This window comes from Lithobates pipiens, unplaced genomic scaffold, assembly GCF_037356315.1.
Source record: "Lithobates pipiens isolate NorthernLeopardFrog02 unplaced genomic scaffold, aLitPip1_a1.2 Scaffold_13, whole genome shotgun sequence".
NCBI lineage: Eukaryota > Metazoa > Chordata > Amphibia > Anura > Ranidae > Lithobates > Lithobates pipiens.
This window is the reverse complement of record NW_027507718.1, coordinates 284,474,077-284,500,363: the sequence shown is the minus strand read 5'-3', so window position 1 is coordinate 284,500,363 and position 26,287 is coordinate 284,474,077. Positions and strand designations below refer to the sequence as shown.

General features: G+C 43.3%; 1 protein-coding gene across 2 annotated transcripts in view; it reads right to left on the bottom strand.

Annotated features, from left to right (window-relative positions):
* Positions 1-488: 488 nt before the first annotated feature.
* The window catches only part of SEC24B (SEC24 homolog B, COPII component), a 127,631-nt gene continuing 101,832 nt past the window's right edge, over positions 489-26,287 (bottom strand). For both annotated transcript variants that reach the window (XM_077476704.1, XM_077476705.1), the window contains 5 exons: positions 24,585-24,722; positions 23,062-23,166; positions 14,445-14,537; positions 6,812-6,915; positions 489-1,236 (listed from right to left, as the gene is read on the bottom strand). In XM_077476704.1, the coding sequence (XP_077332830.1) occupies positions 1,122-1,236; positions 6,812-6,915; positions 14,445-14,537; positions 23,062-23,166; positions 24,585-24,722 (555 nt within the window). In that variant the 3' untranslated portion in view covers positions 489-1,121. The remainder of the gene's footprint in view (positions 1,237-6,811; positions 6,916-14,444; positions 14,538-23,061; positions 23,167-24,584; positions 24,723-26,287) is intronic.

The following is a 26,287-nucleotide window of genomic DNA, read 5'->3' as shown; positions in this document are numbered from 1 at the left end:
TCAGTTATGCCTGTAAATGACTATTCCAATGCAGTACATGCATTGATACATGAAAAAAGGTATTGCTTCGCTTTACGTATATTTTCATTTTACATACATGCTCTGGTCCCACTGTGTACTTAAAAGTGGAGTATTCTTGAGCCCATGCAGTGATGTCCATCACAGAATCATGCCAGTTTTTAATACATCCCCTACTGCGTTTCAGCTGTGTCCCTTGCGTTTAGAGATTTCTCCAGATTCTCAGAGTCTTGATGATATTATGTACTGTAGATTGTGATATATTTATACATATAAGCCAGCTGTACAATATAAACAATAAAAGACACTGGACCTACCGGTAAACCACAAAGTCATTTAGAAGTTTGAAAATTTTACTTTTAGAATCCAGATAAATAAGAATTTACATTACCAGTAAGCCAAGGGTAAATAACTTTAGGTGTCCATTTCTAAAATAGATATTACTTGCATAAGTATAAAAAAACACACGATCAAGCAAAATATGTTTAATTATGTAAACGAGTCATAAATAAATCCACAAAAATAGTTTAAGAAAGGAAAAAAAAAGGGATAATTATTAAACATTTGTAGTAAGCAGGCCTCATTCATTCGTATAATGGCTCTACATTCGTAACAGCATCACACTTCAGTAAATCAGATTTCTTAGTTACATTTTTACACTTACTTTACAAATGCATTTCTATGTACAATAAATTTCATATCTATAGATACACACTAGATCTAACCTTCCAGATCAAGAATGCCAAATGTCAAAAGGGTCTGGTAAAATAAAAGTATAAACAAGAGCTAACACTTTTCTTTGGCATCTATTCATGTCCGGAAGATAGAGATTTAAGAAAAATAAAGTTGCCAACATCAGGGGAAAAAAAAAAGAAATAAAACATCCATCACATAAAATAAGCACAGCACCAGAAAATGAGCGCACATAAACCTGACTAAAATAGAGTCTGGAGTGTCTCTCCTGTTGATAGGATTGGAGACTGAACAGAAAGTACTTCGGTGTCCTTCATATCTTGTTCCTTCTCTATCGTGCCAAATAGCAGAGAAAATCTCTGTATGAACTGGTACAGTGTCTTTAGATAAAGGCTTCAAGTGTACCAGTCTTACTTGCATATTTGCTGTTGAACGTGAAGTAAAAACTCATAATAGGAGAAAGCTGCCTCTGATCGGTCTTCAATTAGATGCTGGAAAAATTCAGTCTTTCCAACACTGTCATCCCTAGAAGGACAAAAAAAGAAATAAATTAAACATTATTCTGCTACAAGAAAAATAAAGCGTCTCACAGGCTGATGAACAGCAATGTAACAAAGTATTTCTCCAGGTTACATCCCCTATCAGTTTTTTTGCCATCCATTTCTTCAGTGGGGAGATTTCACGTTCCATCCTGCAAACAGAACATGAGATGGGAGGAAATCCCTTGTCCCATTGGAATGTTCCTCCTCTATTCTTGTTCTGTAGACCATTCAAAATTCTGTCTTTTCCCTAACTTTCAGTCTCCATGACAATGTTCACTAGGACTAACAGAGAATAAATCTCCCCAAGAGGGGACACAGACAGCATAGGAGAACTGTCAAGGGTTCTAAACTTTCCCTACGCCATCTAAAACAAAAGGCCTTTGGATTTACTTATACATTAAATCAGAAAGAAGCCCAAAAAAAAAGTCAAATATTGTAGTTTACCAATCCTTAAATGTCGTGGCTGTGGTAAAATGTAACCACTCCGTCAAGTCATTCAGCCAGTCCAGACACTGGAGGGATTCCGACTTTAACAACTTGCCTACCAGGCACTAACAACCCCTTCCTGCCCATGCCATTTTCAGCTTTCAGCACTGTCGCACTTTGAACGACAATTGCGCAGCCATGCTACACTGTACCCAAATGTTTTTTCATTTTCTTCACACAGAGCTTTCTCTTGGTAGTAGTTAATCAGTGCTGTTTTTTTTTTTTTTTTTTTTAAAGTTTACTTTTTTTTTCAGTACATTTTGTAACCAAGTAATTTTCCACCTACACTGATGTGCACTGATGAGGCGGCACGGATGGGCACCGATAGGCATGGATGAGGTGGCATTTATGGGCACTGATGAGGCAGCACTAATATGCCGTACTTATGGGCACTAAAAGGTGGTACAGATGGGCATTGATGGGTGGCACTGATGGGCATTGATAAATAGCAGTGATGGGCAGCACTGATAGTGCCCATTAGCCATGGCAGTCAGTGCCGCCTATCAGTGCTGCCCATCACTGCTGTTTATCAATGCCCATACTGCTACCCTAAAGTAAACCTGTCACTTTTTTTTAGCTGTGGCTAGTTTGGATGCAAAATAGTACTTATCAGACTTTGGGGTTTATTTACTAAAGCTGGAAAGTGCAAATTCAGTCTCACTTCTGCATAGAAACCAATCAGCTTTCAGGTTTTATTGCCAAACCTTAATTGAACAAGCTGAGTTTAGAAGTTGATTGTTTCTCTGCAGAAGTGAGACTCCCTTTGCACTCTCCAGCTTTAGTAAATAAACCCCTTTGTATTTATTAATCAAAATCTAAAACAAACAGAATTTTAAGGCATACAGTATATAAAAGCTCTATATTTACTGGTGTCCAAAGTAACTGCAGTAAGGAACCTGGAAACACAATCTGTACCTACATATTATATGCCAAGTGTTTTAATGTGTATGCATTTCAAGTGTTTTGATATAATAAAGGCAATTTCCTTTTTCATGCACATGTGCAAAGCACATTTGCAATTATCACCTTTCTCCGCTTCACTTTGTTTCCTTCAGGCATACATGCTCCTAGTACAGAATCTGTCTCATGCATGGTATACCATTATTCTACATTAAAATGCCCGTGCTACCTCTTTTGACACATTAAAGGGGTTTTAAAGGTTAGTGGGGTTTTTTTTTTGTTTTAAATAACAAAAATGTCATACTTACTCTGCCTGATACCCCTCTTCTGGGGTCCTATGCATTAAGGTGAAAAAAAAAAAAACTTCTGACACTTACCGGCCCCCAGCCCCCACGTTTTACTCACCTGTGCCCGTTCGTTCCCTCAGTGGAGATGCACTCTTCCTCTCTGCCAGTTGTCTGGGCTTTTGATTGGATAGATTGGTAGCAAGCTCAGCCATTGGCTCCTGCTGCTGTTTATCAAATACAATGACGCGGGCGCTGGGGCGCTCCTAGGAGAGCTTTCTCCAATGTGGAAACTCGATGCAAGGAGGAGCTACCAGCACCGGCGGGGAACCCCAGAATTCAAGGATGGGGCAACTCTGTGCAAAACGAACTGCACAGTGGCGGCAAGTATGACATTTGTTTTGTTTTTTTTAAAGGAGGGTTTACGACCCCTTTAAGCCTCCTCACCTCCTGTTTTAACCCCATTTTTGCCAACAAACGCACCACAACTGCATTGCACATGGTTGTGGAGTGTCTGCGGCATTTCTTTGCTTGAGTTTGTGGTATTTGGGCGCTTGCTGCCCCCAATTGCTACACGTCAGTTAAACTTTGCCACAGGTGTGAAATTATGCATTGTGACCATGGCATGAAAACACCCCATCTCCTGCCTATTGCAGTTTAAGGGGGGCAGTTGGTGGGCGACAAAAAAGCAGCTCAATCACATTTTTACCGCTTACTAACTAAGTCTAAATTAAGCTCTATTGTTGAGCTCAATATGGACATTTCCAGGATGAAACCTTTAAGTCCTAGTAATTTATGAACAGTTGGTAGCTATGCTCTAATTTATTAAAGCTGGACAAGCAAGGGACAGCTAATGTTATGTTTTCATATGACAGAAAACGCTGCAGCCTGTCTGTCCTCACCTCCAGATATTTCCTGGTCTTAAAAGAGACCATGTCACCAGAAAACAAAAAAAAAACACAAGCAAAGAGACAGAAAAATCAAGTATTATGAATGCTTACTTGCAGTGTTTTTTTTTTTTTTTTTCTTTCCACATTTTTTATTTTTTTTTTAACTACTAGCAATGTGCTGTTAAACATACTAGAAAATGACTACCCACCACCTTGTACAGCATAGGCCTCTCTCCTCTTCTAGGAGTGTTTAAATACTCTGTGTGGATCTCTGCAGTCGCCGCCGCCATGATCGCGAATGCTGCAATCATGGCGGCAGGGAGAGGGGTGGGGAGGAGGTGAACACCTGCAACTTATCCGCACAAAATTTGGCTACAATTTCAACTTGCAGCTTCCAGTGGATCTTGAGGTGATCACTGGAATGCTGCAAACATATACAGGAAGGATTGGAGTACCAAGTAAGTGCGGCTGTTGGACATACCAGACTGGCAGATATTTGTACTATACCCCTTTCATGACTAAGCCTATTTCTGACATTTGGTGCTTAAAAGTTAAAATCCCTATTTTTTGCTAGAAAATTACTTAGAACCCCCAAACATTATTTATTTTAGCAGCGAATCTAGAGAATAAAATGGCGATTGTTGCAATATTTTATGTCACACGGTATTTGTGCAGTGGTGTTTTAAACGCAACTTTTTGGGAAAAGGGACACTTTCATGAATTAAAAAACAAAACAAAAAAAAAAGTATAGTTATACCATTTTTTTGTATAATGTGAAAGAGGATGTTATGCCGAGTAAATAGATACCATACCATATTTTTATATTATTAAATTGATCACTTTTATTGCTGTCACAAGGAATGTAAACATCCCTTGTGACAGTAATAGGTGGTGACAGGTACTCTTTATGGAGGGATCGGCAGTTTAAAAGACCCTAAACCCCTCCTGTGCACTTCAAAGTATTCAGATCACCGAAAACGGTGTATCTGAATACTGTATATTTTTAAAAATCCAGCGCCATTGGCAGCCGAGTAAACAGGAAGTGACATTGTGACGTCGCTTCCGTGTTTACATCCAGGAGACTGGATTACAGTCTGTCACTAGCCGTCAGGAGTGGTGGATCGTCGATTGGGCCTCCCAGTGGGGCGTGAGGCCCGGGAAGAGCAGTGGGGGGGGGGGGGCGTCCCCTCCCACTTCTCCAGGATAACAGCCGAGCAGCTTTTAGCCGCATCGGTTGTTATCCCTGGAAAGCCGATCGCCCGCTTTAAAAAACGGTACCGGGATGATGCCTGCAGCTGCGGGCATCGTCCCGGTATAACCCCCGGAAAGCAGAGTATGCATATTTGCATATGCTCGGCAGGAAGGGGATACTGAATATCTTATTCACTTACATTTTTTATAAATCAATATATTAATATTTTAATTTAATATAGATATGGCTTCATCTACAACACTTTGAACATCCATTTTAGTGTCATACATCCTTGTTTGTCTGGCACTTTATATCTCACTTTTGATCACCCAATATGGGGTTCTTTTCATCAGCAAAAGGTAACAAGCGTTCACTATTACGTTTTTGTACACGTTTTTGTACACGTTTTTGCACCTTCAGTATTTTCACACACCAGTTCCTCAGTGTCACTTATCACTTCAGATTACAGTCCCATATTTTCCAGATTTTATTACTTTTTTTTCATTCTCACACACACCACCTCATTTCATAGCATATTCACCATACTCATTTCACTAATTAGGTCACAGCACACTTATTTTTCATCTCATCACACTAATGGCAATACAATTTATTTTATGAATAAACCAGCATAAAACTATAAAATAAAATTAATAATATCAATCTATATAATTTTAGTACTTGACTGAGTATCTACTAGTCAGGTGTCGCAAAGCAGTACTGAACCGTCACAGAATATGTTCCGTTTACTTATTGAGATTTTTGAATACAAAAATTACAGGTGCCCCGTCTCCCCTTTTCCGTCAAGGTCCAAGAGCATGGCTTCATGTAAGCCCTGTGGACTCTGGACTCGCCTGGAGGGTGCGGAGGGGACATGAAGAGATGTTGGGATCACTGAACACAACAGTTTTTAGCAATTCTGGATGTGCGATACTTTCTCACCTTTCCATCATCAGAATAGTAAATATATCACCACACATATGGAGATGTATTTTTACACAATATTAAATGTACAATAATGCTTTGTATACTGCAAAATGTCAATAACGTTGTCTAAATAAGAAATGTTTCTTAATATATTTCCATAGACTAAATCCCCCTGAAGACCACGAATGAAAGGGTCGAAATACATTGGGGTATTCATGTGAATAGCAGCGTTGTAACGCAATTTGCAAACCATGGTCTCCTTGGTGCACCATTTGCCATGATGTTGTTTATGTGTCGCTAACCAGAGCCTATATTTTAAACTCATTGTACATTTGAATAAATTTTTTGACTTGAATAAATAAAAGATCTTTAATTATGTCTATATAAATATCCTGCTGCTAAAAAACCCCTTGGGGAAACTCTTCAATTTTTTGCAATTTTTGGGGTGTGCAGCATTGTTGACTCCCATATGTGTGTCCTTACATTAAATACTCCGTGCTGTTCCAGCTCTCCCACCTCTCTGCAAAACCTTTTATTTAGCTGCCAGAAGAAGAGCAAAGGAGACTACTACTGAGTGTTACTTAAGGGACAGCTCTGAGTCTGCTATCACATCCAAAATGTTGGTGCCCAACAGCAGTTTTAGGGCTTGGATGTTTACACAAACGGTAAATACTACGTATAAAATATGTTAAATGCACATATGTTATGGGAAGATTTTTGCTGAACGGTATGGAGACAGGGTCTCCTAACTGTTCAGGTACTAGACTATTTCCAGGGAGGCCCTGAGCTATCTGATGTGTATTGCGTATCAAGGGCATCATCATCTTAGTATAGTAACAAAATATATGGAATAACGAAAGAAAATCATCATATACTTACTTTAGAACATGCAAAACAGGATTTAAGGGACTATCCCGTTGGAGCCATGAAATAAAATTCCTTGTTCTCTCTGACGCTAATGTATCCAACTCTGGAAGCTGGCTCTACATGAAGGGAAATGAGAAATAAAATCAAATATGTATGTCCATATATACCTACAAAACGAATTTGTGAAGTGGCATGTGAACCTCTAAATTACAAACCTTAATGATAATGAAACTGTATCTATAACCACGTTATTTTTAGTATAAGAAAGAATGGGGAAGGGTCACAAGAAAGTTACTATTCATGGCATTGTCAGGGAGATTTCCCCTCACTTTCTAAGTACAATTGTTTACCAGAGAAATAGTGACGGAAAATCTGCAGCAAGGAAATAGACAATAAAAAGGCTCTAGGGGGTTCTAGCATTTCCCCACTAAAATGTAATTTATTTATTTTTTTTTACTTCCGTCTGTGTTGCTGTTGAAGAGATTTCCTATCACTTCCTGTCCTTGGGACAACCGTTTTACCAGACAGGAAATAAAGGGATTTCTCCAACAGAGGTTCCAACCGCAATATAACCTGGCAAGCGTTCTAATACGACCACCACTCTATACATGATGTGGAAGAAAAAAAAAGAAAAGAAGCCAAGTTAGACTTACCGCTAACTCCTTTTCTGAGAGTCTTCCAGGACAGCCCATGAGACCTAGGGCTCCTCCTACCAGGACAGGAAACACGTTACCCCCACCAGATAAAAAGGCGGTCCTTCAGACCCATGTCAGTCTTCTCAAGAACCATAGGACGTCCCTGCAAAACATATGCATAATACACATAACTTCAGACAAAACCGGGTGGGAATCCGGCTGTTCTGGAAGACTCTCAGAAAAGGAGTTACCAGTAAGTCCAACTCAGCTTTTCTCCAAGTGTCTTCCAGGACAGCCCATGAGACGACGAGCCAGAACTTAACAGTCTAGGGAGGGACAACTGCCTGAAGGACCTTACGACCAAACGTCTGCTCCTGAGCAGATAGGAGATCCAGGCAATAATGTTTAATGCAGGTCAAATAACTGGACCATGTGGCAGCCCTGCAAATTTGTACCGGTGAGGCGCCAGCCCTCTCAGCCCAAGACGTAGACAAGGCTCTTGTTGAGTGCGCAGTAACAAAAGGCGGAGGAACTTGCCTAATTTTGTAAGTTTCAGAGATAGCTTGCTTTATCTATGTGGCTTTAAATGCACCATTTCTCTTGTGTTTTCCTGAAAAGAGGACAAACAAGGCAACAATTTTTCTAAAGGTCTTGGTGACCTCCAGACAGATAAGGAGATTCCTTCTCACGTCTAAAAAAAAACAACTAAACTTTCCTTTCTTGGTCGCCCTGTGGCGACCTACAAAAGGTTGGCAGTACAATGTCCTGAGATCTGTGGAATGTACTGGCTACCTTAGGCAATAAACCTGGACTAGTTCTTAAAATAACTCAAAAATCTTGAGGAAAGGTTCCCTTACTGTTAGGGACTGCAACCCACTTACCCTACGAGTTGAGAGAATGGCTACAAGAAAAATAGTTTTTAATGTAAGTAACTTAACTGAAATATCCTCTAGGGGCTCAAAAGGAAGATCAACCAGAATTTGAAGTACCAGGGACAGGTCCCAAGTTGGACAACTTCTCACCACTACTGGCCTGGCCCTAGAAAATTGATTTGAAAAATCTGGCTATAGTGGGATTTTCCAGGAGAGAAAACTGGAGGAAAAACAGATAGCTGCTGCCTATACCTTTAAGGTAGTAACAGAAAGACCTTTATCGACACCTTCTTAAAATTTTTTATAAAATTGAAGGAATATCATGAGTCAATCTTTGATTTTCAGATAACCATGAGTTAAAGCTTTTCCAAACCTTGGAATATATGGCTCTAGTGACTGGTTTTCTGCAATTTACTAGAGTCTTGACTACTTTGTCAAAGAACCCCTAGGCGCTCAGTATCTTTTCTTCAGATGCCAAGCTGTCAAGCTTAAGGAAACCACCTGTGGGTGTGACACTGGACCCTGCGATAGTAAGGCCGCGTACACACGGGCGGACTGTCTGTCCAACTTAGTCCGCTTCAGCGGACAGTCTGGCGGACTAAGTCTTTCGGAATTTCCGTAATATGGTCCGTCCAACTTTGGTTTCAGTGGACAGTCCGCTCGTGAGTAGGCAAGTTGGACGGACTAAGTATGGCGCATGCTCAGAAAGGATTTACACGGCCGAAGGTTGCATTGCAGTGTATTGGACGTCGTATTTCTAGTCCCGTCGTACGTGCTGTACACGTCATCGCGCAAGCTTTCAACGGACTGTCTGTTCATTGTGTGTGGTCAAGTCCGTTCATTCAAAAGTAGGACGGACTGTCTGTCGGATTGTCTGACGGACTTAGTTGGCCAGGCAAACAGGTACGCTTCGGGACATCCCTATCTGTTGGTGAGATCCGCAAAGACTTCGGGATGAAGGGAACAATTGTCTCGATCTACCTGGTAGCGGCTCATATAATCTGCCAGACAATTTTGTGTCCCCTTCAGGTGCACGGCTGTAATTGAAGCTAGATTCGCTTCTGCCCATGATAAAATCTCCTGGGCAATAGAATGAAGTATCCGGCTCCTCATGCCTCCCTGTTTGTTGAGGTACGCAACTGTCGCAATACTGTCAGATAGAATTGAGATTCTGACCCTTGATTTCCGTCTGAAATGACTGCAAGGCTCTCTGAACAGCTAGAAGCTCTTGCTTCCCTCGAGGACCATTCTTGTGCCACTGCGTTGCTGAGGTGGGCTCCCCATTCCCAGGAACTTGCATCCATAGTGATCCTTTGGGATAAAAGAAAGGACCATGGGAGACCTCGTTAGGTTCAGGTTTATCCTCCACCACAAGCTTCTTTTTACTCTGGCGGGAAACAAGACCCTTGATTACAGGGACCTTTACTTATCCGTCCCAGTTTCTAAATAGAAACAGCTGTAATGGACGTTGATGAAATCTTGCCCATGGTATTGTGGGAAAGAACAAGGTCATCAGGCCCACTGCTCTCAAAACCTGTCTCAGCGAGACCGATTGATTGGTCTTTAAGGCTGACATTGTTCACATCATCTTTGCAATCTTTTCCTGTGGGAGAAAAACTTTTTAGTCTACTGAGCAAAAGTCGTAACCCCAGATATGTCACCTTTGGGCTGGAACTAAGGAAGATTTCTCTTAGTTTATTAACCAGCCTAGGGACTGCAGGATGTTTTGTACAGTCTGGAGATTCGCTAATAACTTTTGGTATGACTCTGCCACCACAAGTAGGTAGTCCAGGTAAGGCATAATGGTTATCGCCTTTAACCTTAGAGGAGCCAGTGCCTCCCCCAACACTTTTGTAAAAATGTGTGGGGCCGAGCACAGACCGAAGGGGTTCCCATCTTGACTGCTAGTCTCAAGAATCTTTGAAAGGCTGGATGGATAGGGATATGCAGGTAAGCATCCCTCAAATCCAAAGTGGCCATGAAGCAGTTTGGGTAAAGCAGGTTTTTGATTGTGAATACCGTCTCCATACGAAAGTGCTTGTATCTGATTGAACGGTTTAATGATTCAGGATAAGCCAATATTTTCCTGATGACAAATATATGTGAATAAAACCCCTTGCCCTGATCTGACCATGGAACAGGGATCAGGACTTTTTGATCCAGTAAGTCTCCAATTTGGAGACCCAGAGCCTTCGATTTTTTCCAATCTTGGGGAAGGAGACTAATAACTGCTCTGGTGGTTGGTGAGAAAATTCCAGACTGTACCCATTGGTCACTAGGCCCCCTATGAAAGGGCTTGAGATGACTGCTGCCCATTGTGAGAGAAAGGCCCTCAATCTTCCTCCCACTGGGGAACACGAGTCACTGTGGCTTGGCGGGTTTTTGAGGATTAAACAAGATGCCCCCTCTACCTCTGCCTTTGTGCCCTGTCCAATGTTTTTTGGGCCTATTGTCCTTTTCTCTAGGACCTTGCTGCCTACTTTGGCCATGAAAAAATCTTTCTGGCTGTTGGGTTTTTCCCTTTTCTCTGGAAAAGCCTTTTTTCCTATCGGCTGTGCGTTCCAGTGCCTCCTGCAGTCCTGGGCCAAAAAGATGATCACCTGTTAAGGGAAGCCCACATAGGCACAACTTTGAGGCGGTATCACCTGACCAGGTTTTAAGCCATAGGCTTCTTCTGGCCAAATTCACTAAGGCAGAAGTCCTGGCTAACATTCTTACCGACCTCTGTGGAAGAATCAGCTAAAAACCCAGCTGCACTAAAAAGGACAGGAAAAGACTTCAAAATCTGCTCTCTAGAGGTACCTGCCCACAAATGTGTTTGTATTTGTGTCAACCATACTTCCAAATTTCTGGCTACACATATGAAGGCCAGAGCTGGTTTAAGATTCCCAACAGCTGAATCCCAGGCTCTGTGGTGAAGGATATCCCCTCTTTTGTCCATCGGGTCCTTAAGCGTGCCCATATCGTCAAACGCTAGGTCCGAGTTTTTTGAAACCTTCGAAAGAGGTGCGTCCAACTTAGGATTTTGTTCCACGGCTGCGCTGTGTCCTCATCAAATGAAAACCTTTTTAGGTAACCAGAAAATAAAGGTTTTCTCCCTGGATTTTCCCAATCCAATTTGATCGTATCAAGAAGGGAACTATGCACTGGAAAAACGCTAGATTTTTTCTTATGCAAACCTGTGTACATAAGATCATGTTTGCATAATTGTACCTCCTCCTCTTCCAACTCAAGTGGTGTATAGATAGCCTTTAATAAGTCATCAAAATCTTCTAAAGATAACTTAAACCTTGAGCCCCTTGTGGATTCTCTATCCCTGGGCCCTATATCTGACCCTGAATCTTACGGAGAAGAACAGGTAGATCTGGCTTCAGCCTCAGAGTCTTCACTCTCCATCTCCTGTGGAGTGTTACTGACTGAAGCTGTGTCCAATTTTGGAGATTTCCCTTCACTTCCTCTCCCATCGCCAAACAGGAAGTGAGGTGAAATCTGTTAATTAGGGGAATTCCTTGGGGACCCCCAGGTCACCAGAACTAGTGTCCCCATTGGAAGATTTCCCCTCTATTACTTGGGCAAAACTAACCTGGGGACAAACCTAACAGGTGTTTTAATCCATCTCCACTCTATCCAAAACTAAAAAGAAAATGTTGCCTTTAGTTATACTGTAAGCCAGGGGTGCCCAATATTAAGAGAGAGGGCCACTTAAGCAACTTGGTGACCAGTCACGGGCCACTATAGCCCCTCCAATCCGATCCACCCAGGATCGGAGGCAGGCGGGAGAAAACGGACAAAAGTCTGTTTACATCTGCCGCTCTGTAGAAGTGAATTAAGGGTGAAAAGGGCTTAAAACTTTCATACTGATTTTCTGTGGTTTACCCACACCGCGTGTGCAGCATAGTGCACCTGTGTCTATTCTGCGGGTTAACTGAACTTTGCCATAGACTCTGCCTGTGGCAAAAGCCGGCGCTGTACAGGAAGCATTGGCTTATGGGGCTCTGCTCTGCAGCCGCTTTTTTCCTCTACCACCAGCTTCATTCACAACACTGATGCTGTGGTATGACGGGTCGGCAACCTGCAATCTGGGCTTGCTAACCCGCCATTCCAGAGCAGGTCAGGGGCCACATCAGAGGGCTCTGTGGCCCACTGGTTGGTCACTCCTGCTTTAAGCAATACAGCTTGGTCACATCTCTGGGCTCAGTTTGTGATAAGAAAATTAATGAGGAATAGCAACAGCCTAATAAGCTCATTTGTTTGCCTGCTCTCTCCACCTCTCAGTACATTTTCCATGCCGGAAAGTGAGAAGGTTCCTTCCCCTGCCAGTCTAGGGTGGGTATTACAAAAGGCTGATACTAAGTGAAATTAAAGCAGAACTTCAGTAATTTTTTCATCTTCCCATCTATTAAATCTTCTGCCTTTGTTGTTTTAACTTTGGATAGTAAATCATTTTTTTTTCTGCCAGTAAATACCTTATACAATCCACACAGCCTAGGCGTATGACATGCGCAGCTCTCCCTCTTGTGAGATTTTGCCAGGAAGGGAGATGGGATGAGTCATAAGAGGGCCAATGATAGCCAAAGTGAACAGGCAGCAGCTTCAGCTGCCCACAGTTAAAATGGTTGCAGCCAGACACAGTGGAGGGAGATTTCTGCAGCATATTTGACAAGTACAGAATCACGGTATAAATAAAATAATAAGCAATGTGGTTGTAGGGAAGCTTCAGAATGGCAAAGATGTTTTTATTACAAATTATGTGAGAAGACTACAGTTCCTCCTTAAGGTACTATAATTTATTAACAGATTTAATGGTTGATTTAAATCTCTAGGCAACTACATTAATGTGTGGCTGTTTAAGTGTGGGCATCTGTCTGATGTATATTGTAACTAGAAAGGAAGAAAATGAATGGCACATGACCTAAAAGTGTTGTTTCGCTTGCAAATATCAGACTGCACGGCCAGCCTAAAAGATCTACACTCAAAGTTCTGAATTATTATAATGACAAAAACTGTCACACAAGACAACATGTACTGGCAAGATGCCACCATTTAAAGTGATGGTAGTCTTTTCCTTTAAAAATAAACATGTTCCTGTGCAGCAGTTTTGCACAGAGCAGCCTAGATCCTCCTCTTCTCGGGTTCCTTGGCACTCCTGGCCCCTCCCTCCTGTTGAGAGCCCCCACAGCAAGTAGCTTGCTATGGGGGCACTGAACCAAGCCACAGACGTTTGTCCATTCAGACATGGAGCTGTGGTGTGGCCCGCCTCCCCTCTCTCCTTATTGGCTAGCTGACTTTGACAGCAGCAGGAGCCAATGGTGCCAATGCTGTCTCTCAGCAAATCAAGAGGGAGAGTCCCGAACGGCTGAGGCACTGGTGGACATCGTTGGAACAAGATGAGGCTCAGGTAAGTATTAGGGGGGCTGCTGCACATAGAGTGTTTTTTTTTATCCTAATGCAAAAAATGCATTAAGATAAAATACCTTCTGCCTTTACAACCACTTTAAAGTGATCTCTGTTCCCACTAATGCTACATCACTTGTTCTTTGTCAACTTGTACATTTTTAAATGTACAAGAGAAACAAAAAGAATAGTTAACAGTGGATGACAAGGGACAGGAAAGTGTCACTGCCGCGGCTTAGTTCATGTTTAATTTAAAGCTGAATCCTGGGACTTTTTTTAAACAATGACCCTTGAAGCACCCCAGAGTTCGCTTTAAGACAGTTTTAATCATGAGGGAATGTTTATCGAATAGAGTAGAAATTTTTAATGACACATATTTAAACAAAATCGACTTCTCAATTCCGCTCTAACTATGAGGTTGATTTACTACAACCTGGAGAGTGCCAAATCTGGTGCAGCTGTGCATGGTAGTCAATAAGCTTCTAACTTAAGCTTGTTCAATTAAGCTTTGGGCCAAAAAACAAAAAAACAAAACAAAAAATAAATAAAAACAAACTGGAAGCCGATTGTTTTCTATGCAAAGCTGCACCATATTTTGCGCTTTACAAATTTAGTTTATCAACCCCTGTGGTCTCTGCATGTGAATCCAAAGTCTGTGCCTCTCCAATCAGATTATGAAAGCAAAACCACCTACAAGTTTTTCACTGGGAAGCTGGTGGTACAAGTAGTGCATGTGACACTTACCATTTTTGGTGGCACGGATGCATAGTTTGCGTAGCCTAGAACATCCTTCAAAAAGGCAGCATCACAGCTCCTTCCAATCCATAGGTACAGAGTCTTTAAAAAAAATAAAAAAAATAATAAACAAACAAGAGGTGCAAACATACACACAACATGCCATAAATACTACAAAGCTTCTAAACCTTGCAACCTGCTGGTGTTACATAACCATAACTCCTGTATAATATGTATTGGAAGAAAGCCAAGCCCAAAATCTGATCTTTAGGCTGCATTCACACCTGTGTGTTTTGTTTTCAGGCAGAAAGCCGTGCGTTTTTGCACAGTTTAAAAGGTCACCAATGTAAAAAGCAGAAAACACCTGTAATCTGCCCAAAAAGAAGCTCATTTTCTTTTTTTGAGCTTCAGGCATTTCTCTTCAGGTGACAAAGCGCTTAGATGTGTGTAGGTGCCATTGAAATTAATGGGATTTTGCTTGTTGGGCATTTTTCAGGTGTTTTATGAGCGGAAAATGCTCAGGTGTGAATCTAGCCTTAAAACAACCCAGAAAAAGTGTTAATATTGCCTGTAAATTGTAAGGTTGTGTATTGGGAATCATGTCGAATTCCCTAGTGACAGCCCATGCAGATCAGGGCATTGTCTGTGGCCAAAGTAAGCAAAAGCCCCTGCTAGGTAGACCAGCCAAACCACCAGCAATGCCCGGCAGCACATCCATATTAATCTTTACAGTTCATGTAGTCGGTGGTACTGAGTGGGCAAACAATGTATTATGCCTTATTATAGGTTTACCTGTTGGTAAAAATATAAAAAAAGTGTATACAACAACCATTTTAACAAGTTATTTCTCACACACTGCAGAAGCATACATAGAATTACACACAAAAACACATTCTGCTATGCCTCCCAAGTATGGGGATAACACATGAGACTTTTTACATAACCTAGATGCATAGAAGGGCCCAAAAACCTAGGAGTACCATTAGGCTTCCAAGAAGCATAAATTACACATCTAATTTCCAGACTACCTATTATATTTTGGTGGTCCTGGAGCACCAGAAACACCCACGCAATGACATTTTAGAAAGCAAACATTCCAAGGTATTTTTGGAAAAGCATAGCGAATCTTTAAAAATGTAATTGTAAGTTGCTAAAATGTAAGTTTTTGGAAAATGGAGGCAATTTTTTGTTTTTTACAAATCGTTATCAATTAAAAATATATTTCTAACAAACAGCATAGGCATACTTAGAATTACACCTTAGAACTTACACCATACTTAGAAAAATAGGATTTTTGCACTCACTGTAAAATCCTTTTCTCTGAAGTTCATTGACGGACACAGCTCCAGTAATCTTGACCGTAGGGTTATTACGCCACCCTCAGGAGAGGACTAGGCAGAACATGTAATTCATGTAAAAAAAACAAACAAAAAAAAAACAGAACTTTACAGTTCCGCCCAGGGGGCGGTCCCTCTGGTAATAACCCCTCAGCCTGCTTCCTGCAGCTCAGTACATCAACAAGTAGTATAATGTAAACCAATAGGAGGGGAGGGTGCTGTGTCTGTCAAACTTCAGGGAAAAGGATTTTAGAGCGAGTAAAAAAATCCTATTTTCTCTTTCGTTCATTGACTGACACAGCTCCAGTAATCTTTTCCATAGGGACACCCCCAAGCAGTGCAATTATGAGGGGTGGGAACAGCATCATAACTTCACCCACAACCAGAGGTGCTCCCTAACAGGGGAGTCACCATCTGAACCAACCGCATCAGGACTTCGGTCAACGTATGCATCAGAGTGCATCAACAGTCAAAAAGGTAACTTTTCTCTTAACAGAAGAAAAAGTGTAAAATTTGCAACATTACACAGCCACCTGCAAAACTTTGTGGCCAAAGCAAGCATCAGAAGATGCGCTTGCATCCACTTTGTAGAACGCTTGATGTCGGAAAGCCCAAGAGGTCCCAATTGCCCTGGTGGGGCGTGATGGGAAATGGGGGCACCTGTCCCTTTAAGGCGCAAGCCTGGACCACGATCTGTCTGATCCACCTGCAAATGGTGGACGACGAGACCGCCAATCCTTTTTTCGGACCAGCTAATGAACAGAGAGTCTGACTTCCGGAAAGGAGCCGTGGCAGACAGATATACCCTTAGAGCCTGGATCAAGTCCAGGGAATGGAGGGCCACCTCCTTAGGGTGTGTCGGTTTAGGACACAGACACGGTAAAACAAAATCTTAATTGGAGGTGAAAAGCCAAAACCACCTTCGGTAGAAAAGAAGGTTGCGGACACAACACCATCTTATCCCTGTGGATAACAAGATTGGGCGACTTGCAAGACAAGGCCGCCAGCTCCGAGACCCTCCTGGCCGATGTAATGGCCACTAGGAAGACCATTTTCTGAGAGAGTCAACAAGAATTTCCCTGAGGTTCTCAAATGGCGGTTTTCTGAAGCGCCGATAGCACCAGGTGTAGATCCCACGGAGGCAAGGGTGTACGCACTGGAGGGACTACATGCCGGACCCCTTGTACAAAGGTGCTCACTAGAGAGCGAGACGCCAGGGGTCGTTGGAACAAGACAGCCAAGGCTGATATCTGTCCCTTGATGGTGCTTAAGACCAGTTTCTAGTCTACTCCTTGTTGTAGGAACAGCAGGATCCTGGAAACGGAATAAGTGCGCCAACTCCACCCCATTTCCTCACACATGGAGATATAAGTCTTCCATGCATGATGGTATATCTTCCAAGAAGATGATTTGTGCCCTCAACATAGTTGAAATCACTGAGTCAAACAGGCCTCGGTTCCGTAGCATTAAAGCCAGCGACGGTAAAGCAGGATGGAGAAACGGACCTTGAGACAGAAGGTCTTCTCGCATCGGTAACCGCCAGGGATGGCCCGCCACCAGGCATACTAGGTCGGCGTACCAAGGACACCGAGGCCAATCTGGGGCAACCAGTATCGCTGGAATCCTCTCTGCCTCCACTCTGCGGAGCAGACGTGGTAAAAGTTTTAGCGGAGGAAAGGCGTAGATCTGTTCCCACAGAGTCACCAACGCGTCTGAGGTGTCCTGGATACGAACCTCTGCACCTTTCGATTGAGCCGAGAGGCCAGGAGATCCACATCTGGTGTGCCCCACTGAAGGCTAAGAAGCCTGAACACCTCCGGATGCAACGACCACTCTCCTGGGGCCAGCATCTGGAGACTTAGATAGTCAGCCTGCCAGTTTTCTACTTCTGGGATGTATATGGCCGACAGGGCCGGTACATGCCGTTCTGCCCACCGAAAGATGTGAGTGACCTCCCATGCTGCAGCCAAGCTGCTTTGTTCCTTCTTGATGGTTGACATATGCCACCGCCGTGGCGTTGTCTGACTGGATCCTGATCGGACGCTGTTGAAGTCTCATCAACCATGTGGAGAGGCATAGCCTGATCGCTCAAAGTTCGAGCACATTGATTGGCAACTTGGATTCCTCCCTCGACCAGAGGCCCTGGGTCGACTGTACTCTCAGTACTCCACCCCAGTCGGTCAGGCTGGCGTCCATTGTGATCACTGCCCAATGTAGAGGTAGGAACGACTTACCAGACCGAAGGGCCGGAGATCTCAGCCACCAAAGAAGGGAATCCCTGACTAACTGGCTCACCTGAATCTGTCGATCCAGGGATAATGGAGATTTGTCCCATTTTGTCAATATCTCCTTCTGCAAGACTCTGGTGTGAAATTGGGCGAACGGTACCGCCTTGGAGGCCACCATGAGGCCCAGGACTCGCATGCAGAAGTGCAGTGACGACCACCTGCGGTTCATCAACAGCTTCACTGTGGCTCTGAAGGTCTGCAGTTTGTCTGAAGGGAGAAACACTCTCGCTTCCATGGAGTCCAGGAGTAAGCCTAGGTACTCCAGGCGCTGAGTCGGCACAAGAACCGACTTTTTGAGGTTCAACACCCACCCAAATTCCTGCAGGGTTTGCATGGTGATCGCCACATTCTCTAATTCTGAGGCGGAAGATGCTCTCAGCAGGAGATAGTCTAGGTAACACACGATTGCGATTCTGCGTTGTCGCAACAACGGCAAAATTGGAGCGAATACCTTGGTAAAGACTCGGGGTGCTGAAGCCAAGCCAAAGGGTAGAGCCACAAACTGGTAGTGGTCTTCCCCCTACTGCAAATCTCAGAAACCTCTGATGCCTGAGGCATATGGGTATGTGCAAGTATGCGTCTTGGATGTCCAAAGACGCCAGGGAGACCCCTTGACGGAGTGCAGCGACTATGGAGTGAAATGATTCCATTCTGAACCTCTGTACTTTCACAGAGCAATTGAGGGCTTTTAGGGCCAAGATTGGACGTACCCCTTCTTTTTTGGGGACTACAGATTGGAATAGAACCCCTGAAACCTTTCCGTTTCTGGAACAGGCACTATCACCCTGCGGCTTAGCAGATCCCTTGCTGCCCCAAACAGGGCCTCCCGGTGAGCCAGGAGCAAGGGTATGTTGGAGGGGAAAAATCTGTTTGGTGGCAACGCTAACGCTATCTTGTAGCCCGATGAAATCAGATTGCAGACCCATTGGTCGCACAGCCGAGAGGCCCACCGGGCTGCAAACTCCCGAAGGCGACCCCGCGCCCGAGTGACGGGCGGGAGCAAACCTTCATACGGTAGCACTTTTGCTTGCAGGTGTGTTAGGATTGCGAGTCCAGGGATGCTTCTGTCCCTCAGTAATCACCCTGTCGGACTGGGAGCGTTTTGCTGAAGTCCCGGGCGGGCGAAAAAGCCGCTTTTGATCGGAAAATGAGGGCCTTTGTCTGCGGCGTGGCCCCTTACTCTTCCTGGACTGTGGGAGCACCTGTGACATTCTTAATAAGGTCTTCTGGCGAGGCTCCAAATAGCCGCTCACCAAGGAAGGGTAAATCCGTCAAGGCTTTTTTAGATGCCTGGTCCGCAGACCAGCATTTCATCCAAATCAGGCTCCGCAGCACCACTGCTGAAACTGACGTTCTGGAGAGCAAGGGAAGCGTATCCAGGGCCGCGTCACAGGCGTACTTAAGGCCATGCACTAACTGGTCTGCTAGTTCACCAAATCATGGTACAATAGTTTTGCCGACTCAGTAAGTGCCTGCGACACTAGTGCTGTTGGCAGTACTGGTCGTATCGCTGACCCGCCAATGTAAACAGGGAATGGGCCACTGCCTCTTCCTGTCGGTAGGGTCCTTAAATGCAGGAGTCCCTTCTACAGTGGTTACTTTGTTTAATCTGGATACTGGAGGGTCCACGACCGGGGGGCCGACCATTTCTTAAGGAGGCTCTCCTCAAAGGGGTAACGCCCCACCATTCTATTTGGGGCCGAAACGGGGCTTCCCCATTCCTTGTATATGAACTTATCAAAATAAGTCAGATACGGAAATACCTTAGGTGTACGGGCTGGCTTACGGGACCCAAAAGGGACTGCTACTTCAGCAGAGGATCCTGCTGTATCCTGAATTTTCAGTGTATCACACACAGCTGTGAGTGCTCCAACTAGCGCTTTGTCTTGCGCGGATCCAAACGGGGAATCATCCTCACTGTCCGATCGGTCCTGGTCAGCATCCTCTGATACATCAGAGCAAGGGCCACCAGTCACAACTCTCCCCGGAGGATGGGGGGCGCAGGGGCCGTTTTTTTACCACCTTTGCACCTGCACACTGCCTCCACCCTGGCAACAAACGTTTCAAGGACTGCCGACAAAGCGCCCAAAGGCACTGCACTGTTTGCAGACAAGCCGGTTGCAACTGCAGGGAGATCTGGGGAAGAAACCAGTTTCTGTTGCCATGCTGACCCACCATGTCTGCCATCCTTGGGGACTTAGGACAAGGTGCTCAATCCCACCCTCCTAGCTGCTGCAGACTGAGGGGCCCCCACAGCAGGACTCACCACCCCGAGTGCTGCGCCGTGCCGTTACAGGTGCCTGTGTCATCCCCAGGACCAATAGTCCCAGCAGGGAGCCTAGGTCCTTCTTCACTAGGCAGGAAAAAACTGGGCTGCAGGAAGCAGGCTGAGGGGTTATTACTAGAGGGACCACCCCCTGGGCGGAACTGTAAAGTTCTGTTGTTTTCACATGTATTACACGTTCTGCCTAGTCCTCTCCTGAAGGTGGTGTAATAACCCTACGATCAAGATTACTGGCGTTGTGTCTGTCAACGAATGAAAGAGAAAACACATTCTGCTACTCCTCCCAAGTATGGCGATATTACATTTTTAAGACTTTCATAACCTAGCCACATAGAGGGGCCCAAAATTCAAGCTTAAGCATGTGACCGTAGAGAAAGACTTTTGCTTGCAATGTGTTCACGACCAAATCCATGTATTCCAGGCAAAGGGAAGGATAGAAAGCAAAATTTGTTGAAATTGATCACCCAGCCAATGGCTTGAAGCAGCTGAATTGTCTTGTGGACATTATCTGAGAGCTGCAAGGGAGGATGAATCCTTCAGAAGGTCGTCTAGATAGCCTGTGTAGTTTACTATCCTCTGGTGGCATCTCAATAACAGCATATCTACTTCTTTGCTAACTCTTGTCACTGGATAGAGTTTAGCAAAGATTTTGGAGAGAGTGAAAATCCTTTCAGAATTGACCCAATTGATTATTTTGTCAAAACTTACTGCATGAACAGGGAGTGTTTTGCAGGACTCTTTGTACCCAAAGGGGCATGAAGACAGAGTAGAGTCGGGTTGCACCATATCAAGGCTTTTGCAGACAGAGGCAATGAGATTTCAATGTTAGCAAACATGTTGTGTCAAGCTCCCTTTTCAATATAGTAATAATCTGAGGAAGAAAACTATTCCACAGCTTCCTCCAATACTGCCTTGATATTCTTAACTTTCTGTGTCTGCGTCTTCTAAGACCAACATATTGGGATCTGACTCCGGTTAAAACACCGGAATAGAAGAGATTTGGCCTTTTTGGCCCATGGGAGAAAGCTCTGAGTGGTTAAATTATAGTGCCAAGTTTGATAATTTTACACTGGTGATTGCTTTGGAAACATACCCCTATTTTTACAGTAACAGACAGATACAGTGCGACCCTGTCTTACCTGTCCACGACACTGGACTGTAAATAAAGTCCAGGCTTCACCTGTCTCAGTGGGCATACATCAAAAAGGGTCCTCAGAAACTGGATTTAATAGCAATGGACCATGGACTTGGACCTGTGTAGCACCCTGCGACTGACTCAATAGGCTGCACCATGTGCCAAGGTGAGCGACTATGCAGGAACCTGTGCAAAGCAAAACATTACAAGCTGTCCCCACTGTGTGGGGTCCAGGTACAGCTCCCAAAGTTTTACCGAGGGTGCACTGATCCAGATACATTGCTTCTATATTTTCATGCACATCGCTTGAGAGGGAGCTCAGGTGGGTATTGGTGGGGCTCCTGCAAGCAGAAGGTTTTTTTTATATGCACAATAGTAAAAAACCTTAAGCTTTTAAAACCAGCCTTTTTGGTAATGGTAAACTAACCCTTAAGCCCACCCCTCCCCTGCCCTCTGCACATTGCTAATAATTAGTAGGATAGACAAAACAATTATTTTTACTCAAGTTTTACAAATTTACAGACACCAGAAAAGGAAAACTCCAACTTAAAAAAATAAATAAATCAGTGTTTACTGCTGAGTAAAAATATTAGGGTACAGCATGGGCAGGAAGGCCCCGCAATAATAGTCCAGGTACAAAGAAGTGACCCTTCAATAGACAAAAGCAGTGTCACAGATAAAGAACATGTGGGTCTATGTTATAATAAATAGTTGAAAGTAGGTAGAATTCAGTGCATTGGGGAGGAAGATTCAATAAGATATTGGCTAGTTAAAGAGGAAGTAAACCCTTCCAAACAACTTGGACCTATAGGTAAGCCTAGATTAAGGCTTACCTGTAGGTCCAAGCAATATCTCCTAAACCTATATGGTTTAGGAGATATTTGCCCGAAAATGGGCACCGCTGTCTACGGCGCATGCGCCGTAGACAGCGGCGCGCAGGCGCACTAAATGCGGCAAATCCAAGAATGGATTTGCCAAATTTGTCGACTCCCGTGCGCATGCGCGGGAGTGACGTCATCGCGGTTGCGCCGCTGTGATTCGTCGGAGCTGCGAGACGCCACAAGCAACATGGATGCGGCGGACTACAGGGGACAGCGGCGACTTCGCTGGCTCCTGTGTCAGGTAAGTGACATATAATGAGCTACTATGCGATGCATAGTAGTCCATTATGCTTTACCTTTGCAGGGAAAAAAAAGAGGAAGTAAACCCATCAGGGTTTACTTCCTCTTTAAGGCAATATCAAGTATGAAAGCTTGCATGTGTGACACAAAGGAAAAAGTTTTAACAGTGTGAAGAAAATAAGACAAGAAGATAAAAAGTGAAAGAAAAAAATCCTGAGAGATTCAAATTAGGGTGTAAAGAGGATAAAAGGGCAGGGAAAGAAAAATTTAAACAGAAAAGAATTAGAGAAAAACACAAATGAGTAATGAAAAAAGAAAAAGAGCAAGAAAACAATTGGATAAAAAGGGGAAGGTAACCAGTATGGTTGAAAAAAAAAAAAATAATAATCTGTGTGTTTTGAACAGAATATCCTTTTACAGCATACTTTACTATAGATAATAAAAAAAAAAAAAAAACATACTGAACCAGCATCCATGAGAAAGGCCCCTTCTCTTTCAAGCTTCTCTGCTGACAAGTGCTGTAGAGGTGGCTGTGGTACAGCTAGGTCATTAACTAATATAGCACCCTAAGAGAAAAGAAAACATTATAGAAAAAAACATAGCACACAAACACCACCTTCAGTCTGCATTCACACCTAAACAGAGCATATTCCTTGTCAGGGCAAGTTCATATCACATGTAGTCCAGTGCATTTTTCTTCTGCATCAAAAACGCAGACAGTAGGTCACATGGATTTCAAAGGCAAAGTTCACACCATTCATTACAGTCAACAAAAGTAGAACATGCTGCATTTCTTTTGCAAGGAACTGCACTGGAATGTGGAAAAACACATGAAAAATGCACCGGAAGGCATTACAAAGAAAAAAAACTACTAGAAACATTGTGTGGTGTGGACTGGCCCTTATTTTTCTCTTCAGGCATTTTATAGGCACATCATAAGCATATTTGCACGTGAATCAAGCTTCATGAGCCTGTTTCCTGGGCTAGGCAAGGGGAGGAGTGCAGTTCTACACGTGGAGAGGAGTCCATTTCACCCAAAAAATGCTTTTATCACACATTTATGGGCACTCCTATTAAAGTCTATGAAACCAAAAAAGAATACGGGGGGGGGGGAGCTCACATGCTTTCTCTGTAGGACACAGAGCGTAGGGTTCAAGCTGTGTGTTTTCAAAGTCAATATAGCAAACAAAACTTAGTGAAGACTTGAGTTTAACCAGGTTGCTATGTAGGGGTACCCCTCAATGTTGGCATACTAAAATGCTGGAAGCAGATGCTGCATTTCCATTCCAGTCTCAATTAACAGGGCAGGAATCACCATTAGGCACTGTAGGCTTGTATGTGGCAACAAGAAAAAGGTAGCTTTCCATCGAGTTATCACATTATCAGCAGAAATACAGTCATCACTCGTATGGGCTTATATACAAATGGTCACGATAACTTAAGCCAGGTTAGAACCAGTAAAACAAGAAAAAGCACTTTGTAACACTGCTGAACCTTGCCAAAGGGAGTTATTTAGGTGCCAAAGGTTGTTTGTGTCTGCAGGCTCCAGTGGTGGAAATCCTGCACTGGTAAAAAAATAATACATTAAATCATGCATCAAATAAACGAAGCAAGGCCAAAATGTTCGAAGGGTTAACATAACAAAAATATGACCAAGCACCTAAGCTATGCATGAGAATAAAGAGTAGTTAAATGGACAAGCATTTTTAAAAGTCCATGCCAGGGTTACAAGCATAACAAGTCGTCGTCAGTACACAGACAGATCAAGTGAAAATTTGCTGATGGTAGGGGAACACTAACAAAAGGTAGTGCAACTCAATGTCACATTGTGAACAAAAGGTTTTGGTTGTGATTAAAAGGTAAAAAAACAGCCTACATACAGTATTTGCAAATCCTATAGCAGCAGCTTTATTGCAATGAAATACAGCATAGCACACAAAACCTTCCTGCAAATGGCTAATATTTCATGCAGAGATTTTCATACCTCATCAGTGAGCCTGTCTATTCTGTAGAGGCTGGGGTGGATCATTTTCATCAGATGAACTAGCGGCTGGTATTTTATCTGACACATTGCAAAGACTCGATCATCCAGACGCGTGCTGGTGCCAGTCCTAAAAGCTTTCTACAACGAAAGTACAAATACAATTACTCTCAATCATAATGAAAATAGTCTAAGGACAGCTCAATCTCTGACTCTCCATTTGTATAATTTACAGAATATCCTAGCCATGTCTGACTAAAGGCATTTGCCAAGTATCAAATTTTCATAGCTATACAGCTTTGTATTGTGTATTTAACGTGGAAAAATATTTAAAGTACACAAAATGGCATAAATGAAGAATGCTTTCAGAGATAGAATTGTTAATAGTTTATTTTTTACCAAAATAGAAAGTAAATGAACAGGAGAGAAATCCAAATCAATATTTGGTGTGACCACCCTTTGCCTTCAATCATCAATTCTTCTAGGTATACGTGCGGACAGTTTTTACAGTAGGCTGTTCCAAACATCTTGGAGAAATAACCACAGATCTTCTGTGGATGTAGGCTTCACGAACAAACTGCCTCAGCTGCTACAGCCAAATATTTAAAAATTTTCCTCATAAGTCCAGAGTACCTGCTGCCATTTCCTATGTTTTCATGCATATATGCGTTGCTTAGCCTTGTTTCCACTTTGAAGGTATGGCTTTTTGGCTGCAATTCTTCCATGAAGACCACTTCTGGCCAGACTTCTATGGACAGTAGATCGGTAGACCAGTTCAGAGCTGACACTGCTTGACACCTTCGGATGTTGAAGGGAAGCAAGCATGATTGAATAACGTTGCACTAATTGTTGCAATCAATATTCAAAACCAAAAATATATAAACAGTGTCATCAACATTATTTAATTTCTTCCTTTAAAACTGCGGCGGATGGTCGGCAAGTGGTTCTGTGGCAGAATGCCACAGCTGGGCGAAATGATGTTATCCTACGTCGCTTCACCTTTTGGACACTAGGGGAGCACGTGCCTGCAGTGTGTGCCCAAGGCCGATGCAATTGCCCGGTGGATGCGTTGAACTTTGAAAAAAGTTCAAAGTTTTAAACAGTTTAAGCACTATGTGGAGCCTCTTATCTTTTGCATGCACTGGTTAATCACTGCCATTTGGAGACACATACAAAAACTGGAAGAAGAAAAAAACATTAAATTAGTCCTGGGAGATGAAAAATAGGATTTTTATAACAGCTTACCTGTAAAATCCTTTTCTTTGAAGTACATCCCGGGACACAAAGCCATAGTAGTTACTATGTGGGTTATAGGCCACCTTCAGGTGATGGACACCGGCACGCCCCAAGACAAAAAGTGCCCTCCCTATACAACCCCTCCCACTACTGGCAGTACCTCAGTTTTGTAGCCAAGCAATACACGTGTATACCAAAGAAGGGATGGACCTTTGTGTCCCGTGATGTACTTCAAAGAAAAGGATTTTACAGGTAAGTGGTTATAAAAATCCTATTTTCTTATCATACATCACAGGACATAGAGCCATAGTATTTACCATTTGGGATGCCCCACAGCAATGGCAACTGAAGGGACGGAGACAACAAAAAGTATGGCATTAAGAGACAAGAGGAGTCATACTGCAGCCTGCAGTACACTGCGCCCAAAGGTGATATCCTCATGACCTTTTACATCAAAATTCTATCATTTG